This window comes from Ptychodera flava, chromosome 9 (assembly GCF_041260155.1).
Source record: "Ptychodera flava strain L36383 chromosome 9, AS_Pfla_20210202, whole genome shotgun sequence".
In the NCBI taxonomy this organism is placed as follows: Eukaryota; Metazoa; Hemichordata; class Enteropneusta; family Ptychoderidae; genus Ptychodera; species Ptychodera flava.
Window position 1 is genome coordinate 37,751,967 of NC_091936.1, and position 12,117 is coordinate 37,764,083.

The 12,117-nt window shown below is 36.8% G+C and overlaps 1 protein-coding gene across 1 annotated transcript in view; it reads right to left on the reverse strand.

The window, feature by feature from the left end:
* Nucleotides 1-12,117, reverse strand: part of LOC139141308 (formimidoyltransferase-cyclodeaminase-like) — a 32,606-nt gene that overhangs the window by 6,391 nt on the left and 14,098 nt on the right. Inside the window, exons 5-10 of the mRNA XM_070710934.1 lie at nt 8,756-8,935; nt 4,692-4,829; nt 4,088-4,219; nt 3,716-3,777; nt 3,055-3,181; nt 1,978-2,139 (exon numbers count right to left, since the gene is read on the reverse strand). Coding sequence (XP_070567035.1) covers nt 1,978-2,139; nt 3,055-3,181; nt 3,716-3,777; nt 4,088-4,219; nt 4,692-4,829; nt 8,756-8,935 — 801 coding nt within the window. The remainder of the gene's footprint in view (nt 1-1,977; nt 2,140-3,054; nt 3,182-3,715; nt 3,778-4,087; nt 4,220-4,691; nt 4,830-8,755; nt 8,936-12,117) is intronic.

Below are 12,117 nucleotides of genomic sequence, written 5' to 3' on the forward strand. Positions count from 1 at the left end.
ATGGTGGCCATAAAATGTGTACTCTACTCAGTTTCACTTTGAAGTGAGCTGTTTCACTCTGTATAAACTGACGAGTTGTGCAGACGATGAACCAGCTAGAATTGAGGGTGATCTTCCCCAGGGCCTGTATTTATACACATTTTCTGTAGCGTATATCCAGAGGATATTTAGGGCTGGGCCATCCTTCTGTGTTTGGAGCAATCTATTCATATGTCAATAACAGTACAACAGAATACATTTCCACAACAAAGGAATATGCAAATTATGCAAAGTTATGTAAATTGACCACCCCTCTGTTTCTCCAAGCTGTGGAGAACACTGATCTCTCTCAAATTTAACATCAGTTTTTGCAATTTTTTCTAAAGTAAAAGAGACATTTTAAAACTGCCTGTAACAAACATGGCTATCATGACCAGCTGTTATGTATGCTCTCTGAAATGCGGAATTGTAAATTTGTTTACTTAATACAACTTAGATACACCATGACCTTTTATAAGTCCTGATTGCTTGGCAGCATTTGGTTTCATTTTGACGTAACTTGTATATTCTAAATGTAACATGACAAAGAAGATCGATGCTGGACTAAAGAAACAATAGAGATTCATACAAAAATGCAAATCACAGTCAATCATTAGAAGAGAAAGACTGTGATACTGATTTGCTGTTTTGATGTCTACGCTTTGGGCTGTTAAGATTGATCCATCAAAACATGTTCAGAAATACTGCACACAGACATGTTGACACCTTGATGACCTTTGTGAACATTTGACATTTAAATGGATACCGACGGTACATTCCAGCTTTACCACAAGTGTTTGTTAACATACACTGTCCTGTACACAAACGTGAAGTATCTGTAATCTCACAGTTGTGACATTTCTAATGGGCTGTCAGATGATCAAACTGATGAGATTTTCAGAGATTCGTTTTATTGTATAAATCATGCGGATATAGGAGCTAGCAATCTGAGGCACGCAATTGGATTTAATAGCGACTTCTGTAAGGCAACAATCAACACTTTCAGTTCAAAAGTAGTGCCAAGTAACTTTTGTAGCTATTTGCTATTTACTTTTAACAAGATAGTTTTTGAATATTTTATCTTTCCTCATCTGCCTAATGAACCTGATCATTCACTTGATATATACACATACAAGCTGAAAGAAACATGAAATTTTAGTCCCTGCGAAGACAAAGTGTTTACTAAAATCTAAGAGTCCCTTACAACCAAACCTGTTTCTTTCAAAATGTTGTGAATTATTGATGATACTAGAAATAGATTATATGCTGGTGTTTGAGAATTAACATAGACAGAGAAGCCAACATTTATTGACTGATGTACATTTTCTTCTCTTTCCATGGCCATTCATCAATTCAAACTCTGTTCTAAAATGGATCAGTGACAGGATTTTAGAAAATGATGTAACAGCTTATTTACCACTTTCATAAACTTGCAAAATTACTATCTACCGAGAGAGATTTGTTACAAAACAAAACTGCCAAATTTTGACCAAACATTACTCATATCTTAGTCAGATGATATCCAATAACCTTGTGTGTGTGTCTCTCTCTCTCTCTCTCTCTCTGTCTCTGTCTCTCTCTTGATAAAATATGGTCAGAAAAATTTGTAGTATGATGCATTTTGTGCTCTGTACTTGGACATCTGGCGATACTGACATCATAGCTCTGACAAATCACATGACTGTGATGTCATCAGCACAAAGCATAGTCAACTCTTGTCACTTGTCTCATGAGAAACATCGATATGGAAGGTAACCAGCATAGGAAGATGAATTTTGTTTCTTTTAACTGTAGTAAGCTTAGCTCCTGTCAAAGACACCATTTGAAACCAAGTCATAGCATTTGTTATCCTCCACCCCCCACTCCCCACCCCATTTTTATGTATGGTTTCTCTTAAGAGATACAAAGACGATAGACTTAGACGATACAAAATTTAGAACCAAAAAGGGTAAAACTCACCATATACTGGTTAAATGCTGTTGTATCAGCATCCACCATTGGTATTAACTCATGCATTGCATGGTGTAGTGGAGGGATCAGTTTTCTCATCTCTTCTTCCAATGGATAGAATTTCTTGTTACCATAAGTCATCCAGCCAACCATACTACCCAGTGCTGCACCCTGTATGCAAATGAGAAAATATTCTATAATGCTTTTTCTATAATTCTGTTTTAAAGAGCAGGTCCTACTTGCAGAGGACTCACCTCCAACGCTGCCAGCAACAGTCATTACACTGTCCCTCAACTTTGGTTTTGTTAAACGCTGGTAAATTTACTGGGTTTGTCAATAACTGTATCAGGGTTCTCCTTGTTACATGAAAGCTGGGTGATATTTGTTGACAGCATCATAGTTTCGTTCCAGCCATTTCACCACATACACAAAGCTTTAAAAAGACATGCCTTGCTGACAAGTTTCTCTTCTTCTGATACTTCATTCAAGAAAACACAGTCAATATTTGGTGAAAATATAACATAATAATGAAGAAAAGAATCAGTGTGGTATCACACTAGGGGTTTATCTTTTTTATCCTTCATCCTTAACTTCTTTAAATGAATTAAATGTACCACTGAAAACACGCTCAACCTTTTATGCATTTTGTGGAAATTAATTTTGTCACTAATATTTGACATGTACGAATATCTACTGATCAACGGTATAATGGTACACCAGTAAGTGAATATTTATTAGCCATAATACGTCATTACACTCAGGTTTAGCTCAAACAACACTCATTGGAATATAATTTAAATGAATGAATACTGTTATAGTAAGACTGTACTACTGCTGTCCCAAGCACTGATAAAGAATATCCAAATATTCGAAAAACAAAATTAAGACTGTCGACATTGTAAATCATGAAAACGTTTTTCTGTCAAAACTGCATGAACTCAAAGCTAGCCTAACAGACTTCTGCTCACATGTGGTCAGATATGATTGAGCCAATTAGCATCAGCTGTACAGGTCCACACAATAGTGAGTGATCACCCTGATGAGCAGGGCCTGGCTGATGAGAACACTTGTGTTTGTTCAACTCACCATTGAACCCATGGCAGCTGCTGCAGAGCCTCCGCCAGGTGCTGATGACCTGGCCCCGATATTGAGAATGAATGAACGCAGACTCATCGACACTAATGGACCATCACTGTCATCACGTATCATGTACCTGGTGATTGAAACATGAAAAAATTATACAACTGATGCAACCCCCCTCTCTCTCCTCCCCTCTCTCGCTCTCTCTCTCTCTCTCTCTCTCTCTCTCTCTCTCTCTCTCCCCCCAAACAAATTAATTAAACTGCAAACACATTGTGGGTATTCTACAGGTGGGGCATGATCTATAAGCAAAAATCTGCAGTCACATTCTGCTGGAAATTTGTCTTCACTGAATATTTCTGAGGAAATTTGAAATCAGAAATCAGAAAATCAAGTTTCAGTTGAAGATAGCCAATGACAAGGTGATACCATGAACCATGATGTTGACATGCAGCAAAGAAATCTAAAACTGAAAGCAGAAAACACAACTGAGTTCATCAAGAGTAGTTGCAGTTGTAAATTTCATAGCTTGTCCATGGCTACGACACAGTACAACTATGCAGCTGGTTTAGACACATGATTACTAATTTCAGGTTAGGAATGCCATCGTGTTTATTGCTCTGTCAGTGACAGCACAGAGGTATACCAGTACACTAATAATACTTACTCTATAATCCTTTCCTTTGGATTGAATGAACCCAAAGCACTGAGTCCTAGCCTGTTAACAACCTGTGTAATGATAGGTACATGTAAATATGTTATCAGTTAAAGTCACAGCAAATTTTTTATTTATGTGAACACAAACCATCGGCACTGTGTTCTTAATTATATTAAAGGGGGGAAAACAAAGACACATATTATCACATAAACCTTTTAATCTTGAAACTACCACCGAACTCTTGTATTACAGATCATGTTTTCAACACAAAGACCAATGCCTAGGAGATTGTGACAAAGGGTAGGTGCAGTTGGTAAAGGGACAGTTAAGTTGGGGCAAAGGGGATGCAGGACTTGGAGCGAGAAAAATTGAGTCATTTACCAGTCGTATTTTCTGGTCTTCTTCCAGGATGAATAAGTTTTCCTTTTCACAGTAGTAGTCTGCAGCCATCATGACGGCTTTCAGTGGGATGAGACCAACCACCTGTGAACCACACACTGCCCAGTTGAGTTCCTGTTACGATGATACGAGAGACAGAGCTATTAAAATCTGACATCATGTGAGAAGAAGATGAGGCAAAAGTTCAATAAGATTAACATACAGTGTCACACTTACAGTCCATCCACAAATTGATGCTACTTTACAAGCAGCATTCATACACAAATTGTAACTCAAATTCAAGGACTTTGCAAGGATATTTTCCAGCAATTTTCAAGAACTTTTTTAGGTCCAAAATACTATTTCAAACGATATCACAACTGATCGTCTCGTCATTTTTGAAAATCCTGGGTAAATATCAATTTTCCAGGACTTTCCAGGACTCAATTGCATTTTCCAGAACTTTTCCAGGATGCTTTAAAATTCAAGGACTTTCCTGTAGTGTACAGACCCTGTATATATAGTAGTTATCTACAAATATTGATAAGTGACACTCGAAGGGACCATCGCCGATTAAGTATGACATTGGATTGCACAGACTACCTACCCTGGCATCTTTGCTGACTTCTTCAAAGACAGTGTGCATTGGGGTGATCTCAAAATCTGTCAAGTTGGTGGACACTTGAGCCAGGTTAGATTCTTCCAGATACCAGCCGATGGCCTGCACATTCTTCAGTCTACCAGGCTGTCATACAATGAAACGAAAGTGAGACTTTGATGATGTTAGAACGGTGATTTTTTTTTATCACGTGGAAGAAAATAAGAAGGAATAGAAGCCGCAGTGTTCTTTTATTTTGCCAGAAGTCCACATACCTGCAGTGCAAACAGAACAGATGGGTGAATTTATAATTTCTTATGTTAGTTGTGAGTGTCTTTTTTTCCTCTTTTGAAGAAGAATCTGTGGTAACGTATTCATGGAAGGGTCTTGTGCAGGAACAGATACAGTTGTATGGAGTTAATATTTAAGAGGTTGATGTACTGGTAAAGCCCCTACGTTTCTCGCCATTTTGAACATGAAATATATATATTCAGAAGGGCTTCATGTTTTGTCAAACATCTGGTAACACTTGAGACATGAAATAGCCTGGCCTGTAAGTGTTGTAAGGCAGCAATGTTCATCCAGATAGCACAATATAACTTTTGGCTGTGTAACTACGTCCATCATTGTCACGAAATATATGGATTTGAAATCCTACGAAACTGTATTTGATTAACGTGTCACCTGTTTGTAATTGACATATACCAGTACACCTGGAAGTGTGAGAGATTTTATGTTCACTGAGAGATTGTGTTATCAGTCAGTCTTACTTTTGAACAATTACAGTATTTCTGCCACCGGATGCGGCAGCAAATGTTTACAGAAATGAAAGGATGTTTGTTGCCTTTGAGGAATTATTGGTACACTCATTTGATTTACTTTAACCAAGATGGTCCTTTGACAACAAGGGTTCTGCACGGACTATCTTAACCCTTCAGTACTTGCTGTGTGTTATCGCATTCCCTTTGATAGCATGGGTATAGCTGCATTCCGAGGAAAACCAGGGCATGGAATGTGTGGTTGTGAGAATATTAATAGTGTACACTGGTAAATGTATCTCTGGTTAATACTTTCTACATTGATGTACTTCAAGTATGTGGGAGTTTCTGTGTTCTTAAAGTGCGCTGTTGGCAAGATTTACTGACCATGGACAGTATATGCACATAAGAAAACAAAGATCAATCGCTGTGTAATATATTCTCAAAGCTGTGAACAAACATGACAGCTGCTGTTTTATGATATGCACAAAAGTAAACAAACGTCATTGTACATTCGAGACTCATGTAGTAATGCTGTAACACCTATCACTTTTGAATACTGAGGCAAGCTTGATAATTGCAAGATGTGTAAATTTTGTTCTTGAATCAACCTATGATATCCCTTTACGGTAGTTTCACAACTTTCAGTGAGATCCAAATGTGAAGAGCGGTACTGAAGTAGAAGTGAACAAAACCTGTGGGAAAGTAACTTGGATGTGACTGAACAAGGCCAGTGTCAGTTTTTATGTCTTAATCCTTTCAGAATGAGCATCAGATCATCTCAATAACATCCAAGTGCAGTTTAGCGATCATTTGTCACAGTAGAGACATATCCATAGGGACAGTCAATCAGAATAGATGAGTATTTAAGCTTTGGCCTTTCTATGTGTCTGACTGTCAAATGCTCTCATCACAATTTGCAATGACACAAACTGGCAAATTGTTACAGGACTTTTTCATTTTCGCCATGGCAACAGAGGCAGAAACACACCACATGGATTACTGCTGTGAGTTTCTTAATCAAACTGATGTGCAAAGGCTGAACGCTTTTACAGGGGCCATGGCTGTAAACTATTGACAATTACACTCTCTGTGATGCAACTGAAGCTCTGAGGAACAACAATTATCAGCTGGCAGATATCACATTGAAATGGGAGACACAACAACAAAGTACTGAACACAGGACACGTTTGCAGTATTTGCCACTTTTAACTGACAAAGTGAATTAGCAAGTGCAACTCATGGCAGAGCAGGGTAAGATCAGGAAGAAAAGATTTTATGAGAAATGTGGAAGTACTGCTGACAGCTACAGTTGTAATTTGCCTTGAAACAAATTACACATACTTGTATTAATTAAGATGTAGCCATTATTTTAATTAATGTTATTACACAAAGCTGCTGAAAAGAATTTCTGTGGATATGGATACTAATTAACTCGCAATGTGTATTGGTAGCAGTTTCAATAGCAGGGATGTTGACAGGCTGCAGAGCTATATAGGCAAAAAAGACAGACCACGGGAGGGAATATTATACACGCCTCAAAAACTCAAACCCAGTTTTTTCATTTTAACACTGTATTTAATGGTTTAACAAATGTGTAATTTTTTGATCTCCTTCCTTTCAAACTTAACATATATTCCAAATTCATGAACGTAGTCCTATTCAGTGTACATCATTCTATGCATTGGAACTATACAATGAAGACCATTTTCATATCAGGTGAATTTTTTTAGAATCGAGAAGTTGGTTTGAGTGATTGAGTCAAGTTTCTCAATCTTTCTATCTTTCCAGACATAAGCTACTAACCTCAGGACCTCCCTGAAATTGAAAACAGATACATACATATTATGGACACAGAAGATGCAACCACATCAGTAACAGTATCACTTGATATTAACAGCATAATATTAATTTTCAAAGCAAGACAGTCTCTCTTTTGGTTACTCTAGCTATTTTTGTGTAAAACGTCCATTTTATAGCGGTACTGTATTTGGTGAAATTCTTTGACAGTAAATTACTCATATACCGGTATGTGCCGACACATTGTGATTATGTCAAACAAATCATGAATGTTCATGGGGATTTAATTTCACTATTTTGATGTTTGAGACATTTCACTAGGATTCAAGTTCACTGTTTTTGCTGATAAAACAATAGATTCAATTGTTATTTAACATTTTCAGTGGGATGTAGTTTAGATTTTATGTTTCTGCAAAAAACAGCGAAACTCAATCCCAGTGAATAAGTTAATAATTTTACAGTATCACGTTGTTTTTCCACTGGCTAAAAAGGGAAGGCACCATGGTCATCAAAAATTTCATACATGTTTCCTATATAAAAACAATAAATTTATGAAATTTCTGATCTATAATGACCCAGAAAGATTTCAATTTGGATCAGATTAGAGCCCGCACTGCTGACTAAACCTGTGAAGAATCTACAAATGAACTTAGGGTCAACTCATCAATTATGCAGTCTTGCCGGATGATCATTTTTGGGTGGAATTACATCCAAATATCACCGGTATACACAGAGCTTGAGGGCAGTACAAGTATTTCTCCACTGAATTCTAAAATGGTGTGTGTAGATGTTTACATCATGGCATTCTTGTGACAATGTCAGAGTGAATCTCTACCATTCATTCATTGAGAGTGTATACACATTTATGTGATACCACCATACCGGTAGTTGTTTTTATAAACTTGACAAACTCTGACCACACGTCAGAAAATATGACAGCTGAAATGGGAAACAGTGGAAGAAAGATTTCTATGGAATACTTTCATACTGTGGTACAATTGAATAGAAATATGGTCAGCCCTTTCATCAATAGAATTTGATTTATACATATAATTTCAGTATATGGGCGGAGGACCCTATATAATAGAGTTAGGATACAAGGTTCAAGGTGTATATATTAAAAATAATATGAGCCTAGAAACTGAAAGACTTTAAAATTGATTAGTGGAAACTTTGACCTTTTCATGCCATGGTTTGATCCAATCCAATTGTTTTCTACAGTGAATTTGGACATCTATATCACAAAGTAGGAGGTGCAAGGGTAAATTCATTCTCCTTTCAAAATCAAGAATAAAAATATGCAGTCACCATGCAAAGTTTGGCACTAGAAAAGACAAATTACACTTTGGCTGGTTCATCCTCATTTTTTTTGTAAAGGTCCAACTTTGCCATAGAAACCACTGGGATTGGACCAAACTATTATGGTGAAATGGTATGACCTTCTGGTGTATCTTCCTTGTGTACCTATGTTTCATTGCATTTATTGGAAGGCAATAAATTCTTGACTTGACTTACCTCCTCAGCTCCCCGTCCTTGTTCCCTGATGTTCAGAGCAATTCTGTGAGCTTGTTCCTTGGTGGAGAGTAGATTGACATTGTAGGCAATCAGGAATTTCCTGGCGCCTGTCACAGTGGCTCCCCATGTCGGCACAAACTCCGCAGGTCCAAAGTCAGGCTTCCATTCTGGTTTCTGAAGCTGTGAAACAACAAGTGAAAGCGACGGTGAATATACCGTACCATACAAAAGAGGCACAGATTTGAGCAAACATACACGCTACTTCTAAATATAGCAGTGTATGTTTGATGTCTGCCAGAGATTTACAGTCTGTCTGTCACACACATATGTCTTTGTATCGTTATACTGTATGATCATGTAGCTGTCTCAACTCAAACAATATGGCTTCAATTTTTTAATTTGCACAACAAAATCTAGTGAGGCACCAATTTCTTAAATCCTTGGTGTACATACGAACAATTTTATAAATTTTACTTCTACCCTGACATAGAATTTTCTAATGCCTGGAAATTAATATTTATGAACGCATAAATCCTGCGAATTTTCTACATGTCAATACATGTACATTATTTCACACTAATTGGTATAATTACCACTTTGTGTTATTGCATCATATGCAAAACTTAAGGTGGCCAGTCTGTACCGGAAAAAGAACTTAAATATAGTAGAATGATATGCTATAATATATTTACATGTATCACCATCTTTGTTGGTACTCACATTTCAATAATCTCTGGCAACATTTATACAATGTAGATCTGACTCAATAATTTGTGTACAATGCCAGAGGCCAGGTTGGAAAATCTAAATCTTTGATAAAGACAAATCTCAACATTTCACGAGTATGTCTGATTACTGTTTCTGATTTTCTATGTCACAGTTTGGCTATTGGTCTGAAAAAAAAGGAAAGCCCATGGGCAGTGAGTGTATGTGTGTATGTGCACACTATTAATAATTTGTGTAAATAAATTCTCCATTATTGATGTGGGATTTAGCAGCATAGATAGCATTCATGAAATGAAAGCCTCTTCCGAACAATTTTTAATCTCTCCATGTAACGGTATATCTGTAATCAGATGTTGAAGTGGCAAGATTTAAATGTTTGCCTGTTCTTTGCCTTCCTGCCAAGACTGGAGGATACTGGACCCATGCTAAGGTGTGTGGTAGAATTGCCTAGGGAGTATGTTTGTATTTATTTCCCATCAAAGGTACCCTGTGTGGCATGCCTAGGTAAGCACTGACAGGCCAGCACTGCAGGTATGCAACCTTTCTCGTTTGCGGTTTCTGTAGAGAAGCAACACTTCTGGAACGTACAAAAGAGCCGTGATGGGCGTCATCTCTACACCTGGTTTTTAATGAGGTTGATCATCCCTGCACTGCAGAGATTCACTGGAATGGCTGAGTACACTACACCATATAGATCTTTCCATTGCAGGTTGAGTCATTCAAAACCAGTATAAAAATCAAGGAGGCCATACGATGTGACAGACACTGAATCCTAAATCATACTTTTCCACTATCAATATTAGATCAAATCAACGAAATAACCAAGTTTACATCAAGTTGATATCTCTTAGTCTTAGCCAGACAAGTCAATAAAAATAATTTTTGTGCATGTTTTAGGGATCTCCATATATTGTCAATTCTGTTCAAATATATAATATGGACCAGTTATGCATTACCAGTTTTAAAAAATCTTTCTTTTTGCTACAGATGACCCTGGCAGGAAAAAGAGTACAAATGGGAACAGGAAGTGGAATGTCCACATACGAAGAAGAGCATTCCACTATGTCATCATTTTGTATCTCTTTTCTGACTATGGTAATTTGATTTCACTTTCACAAGGTGTATACATAACTGTACAGGGACTTATTATCAATGGTAGTACACTGTGGTATACAGGCTCAACACATAATCCTATCGATCAGCCTCTTCAGATCAGACTGCCTCATCAAAACCTTTTCCAGTATGTCACTTCCCTAAAACCCATTCACCTATTGTACACAGCTCAGCACACGCAGAAAAGTTTATTCTGTGAATGATGGTAGTCACTCATAGCATTGTGCTTCTTATTTTGAGATATCTCAACAGTCTGGCAACTTATTTCTTTTGCATATAAAGAATTGGCTGGCAAAGGAAAGAAAAGGTAGCCAACTTTTTTTAATATGCTGAAATCAAAATCCTTTCTTTATAAATATTTCCTATGAACAACATGCAATGATTTAATTCTGAAAGATTGAAAATCCTTAGAGTTAATTATTATTTACGTCTGTATTACAACTAAAAACTTGATTTCTTGCTAATGTACTGGTATGATACGTCACAATTGGAAGGAAACTAAATCTGACATCACACTACTCGAAAGACGATAAGCCTTACAGAATATGTAAATGACAGTAAATTCGCAATTTTCAGAAACCACATAGCAAGCTCAACACAATCTACCAATACATGTATACCGGTACAATGTACATGTATGTACCGTACCTTTGAGAGGCAAAGACACTTTTTCATTTCTTTATTGAGGATACATTGCCAATGCTAAATGCAAAGATCTTATGTGTTTAGTGAAATGACCTGTGAGAGCCCTGATTTGAGAAAAAACATCAACGTATGAAATTTTCAAATCGATGTCTACTCCATGCTGCAAGCCATAAACATGTACGGTACACTAATATCCATGTAAACACTACACAATTGTACTTTGCCGTGTGAAGTGGCTGGCTACGTGTACCTGTCCTCTGATTTGTTATTTCCAGCCATAAGAGGAAGTATCTGTTGGTTTATTTAGTTTTATCAATAACATAATTCTGTAACAGGGTCATCTATAGGGGGATTGGGGGTCATTGATGTCAAAGGTCAACCAGATGTCAACTTTACCAATCTTTCAGCTTTGCTTTAAATAGGGCTTCATCAGATCATGTTAATTTCTATTTATTGTACACTGCACACATATTTATGAACACTGATAATCGTTCGATTCTAAAATCATAAATTTTATCAGCCTGTATTTTTCTTGTATATAAATACAAAAATTTCCATCTCTACTGAAAGTAACAAGCACTGAAATGTAATCTTTCATATCTGCAATTTTGTATACATGTCAAAATCAACGAATAAATTCTTTATCAATTTTTGAAGCTCAATGGTCAAATGACTGAATTCTTTGAAGAAGAGATCTCATTGGGTTAATTTTGAAACACAAACAGTGTTCAGCATATCTGTGATAAATATCATAAACAACCATTCAATTTAGAAATATACAGACTATCATATGATATGTAACTGCAAATCATCTCATAGATGTGTTACGATATTAAACACAAAAATCCACAGAAATTAATGAAACTTGGATCTTTCCC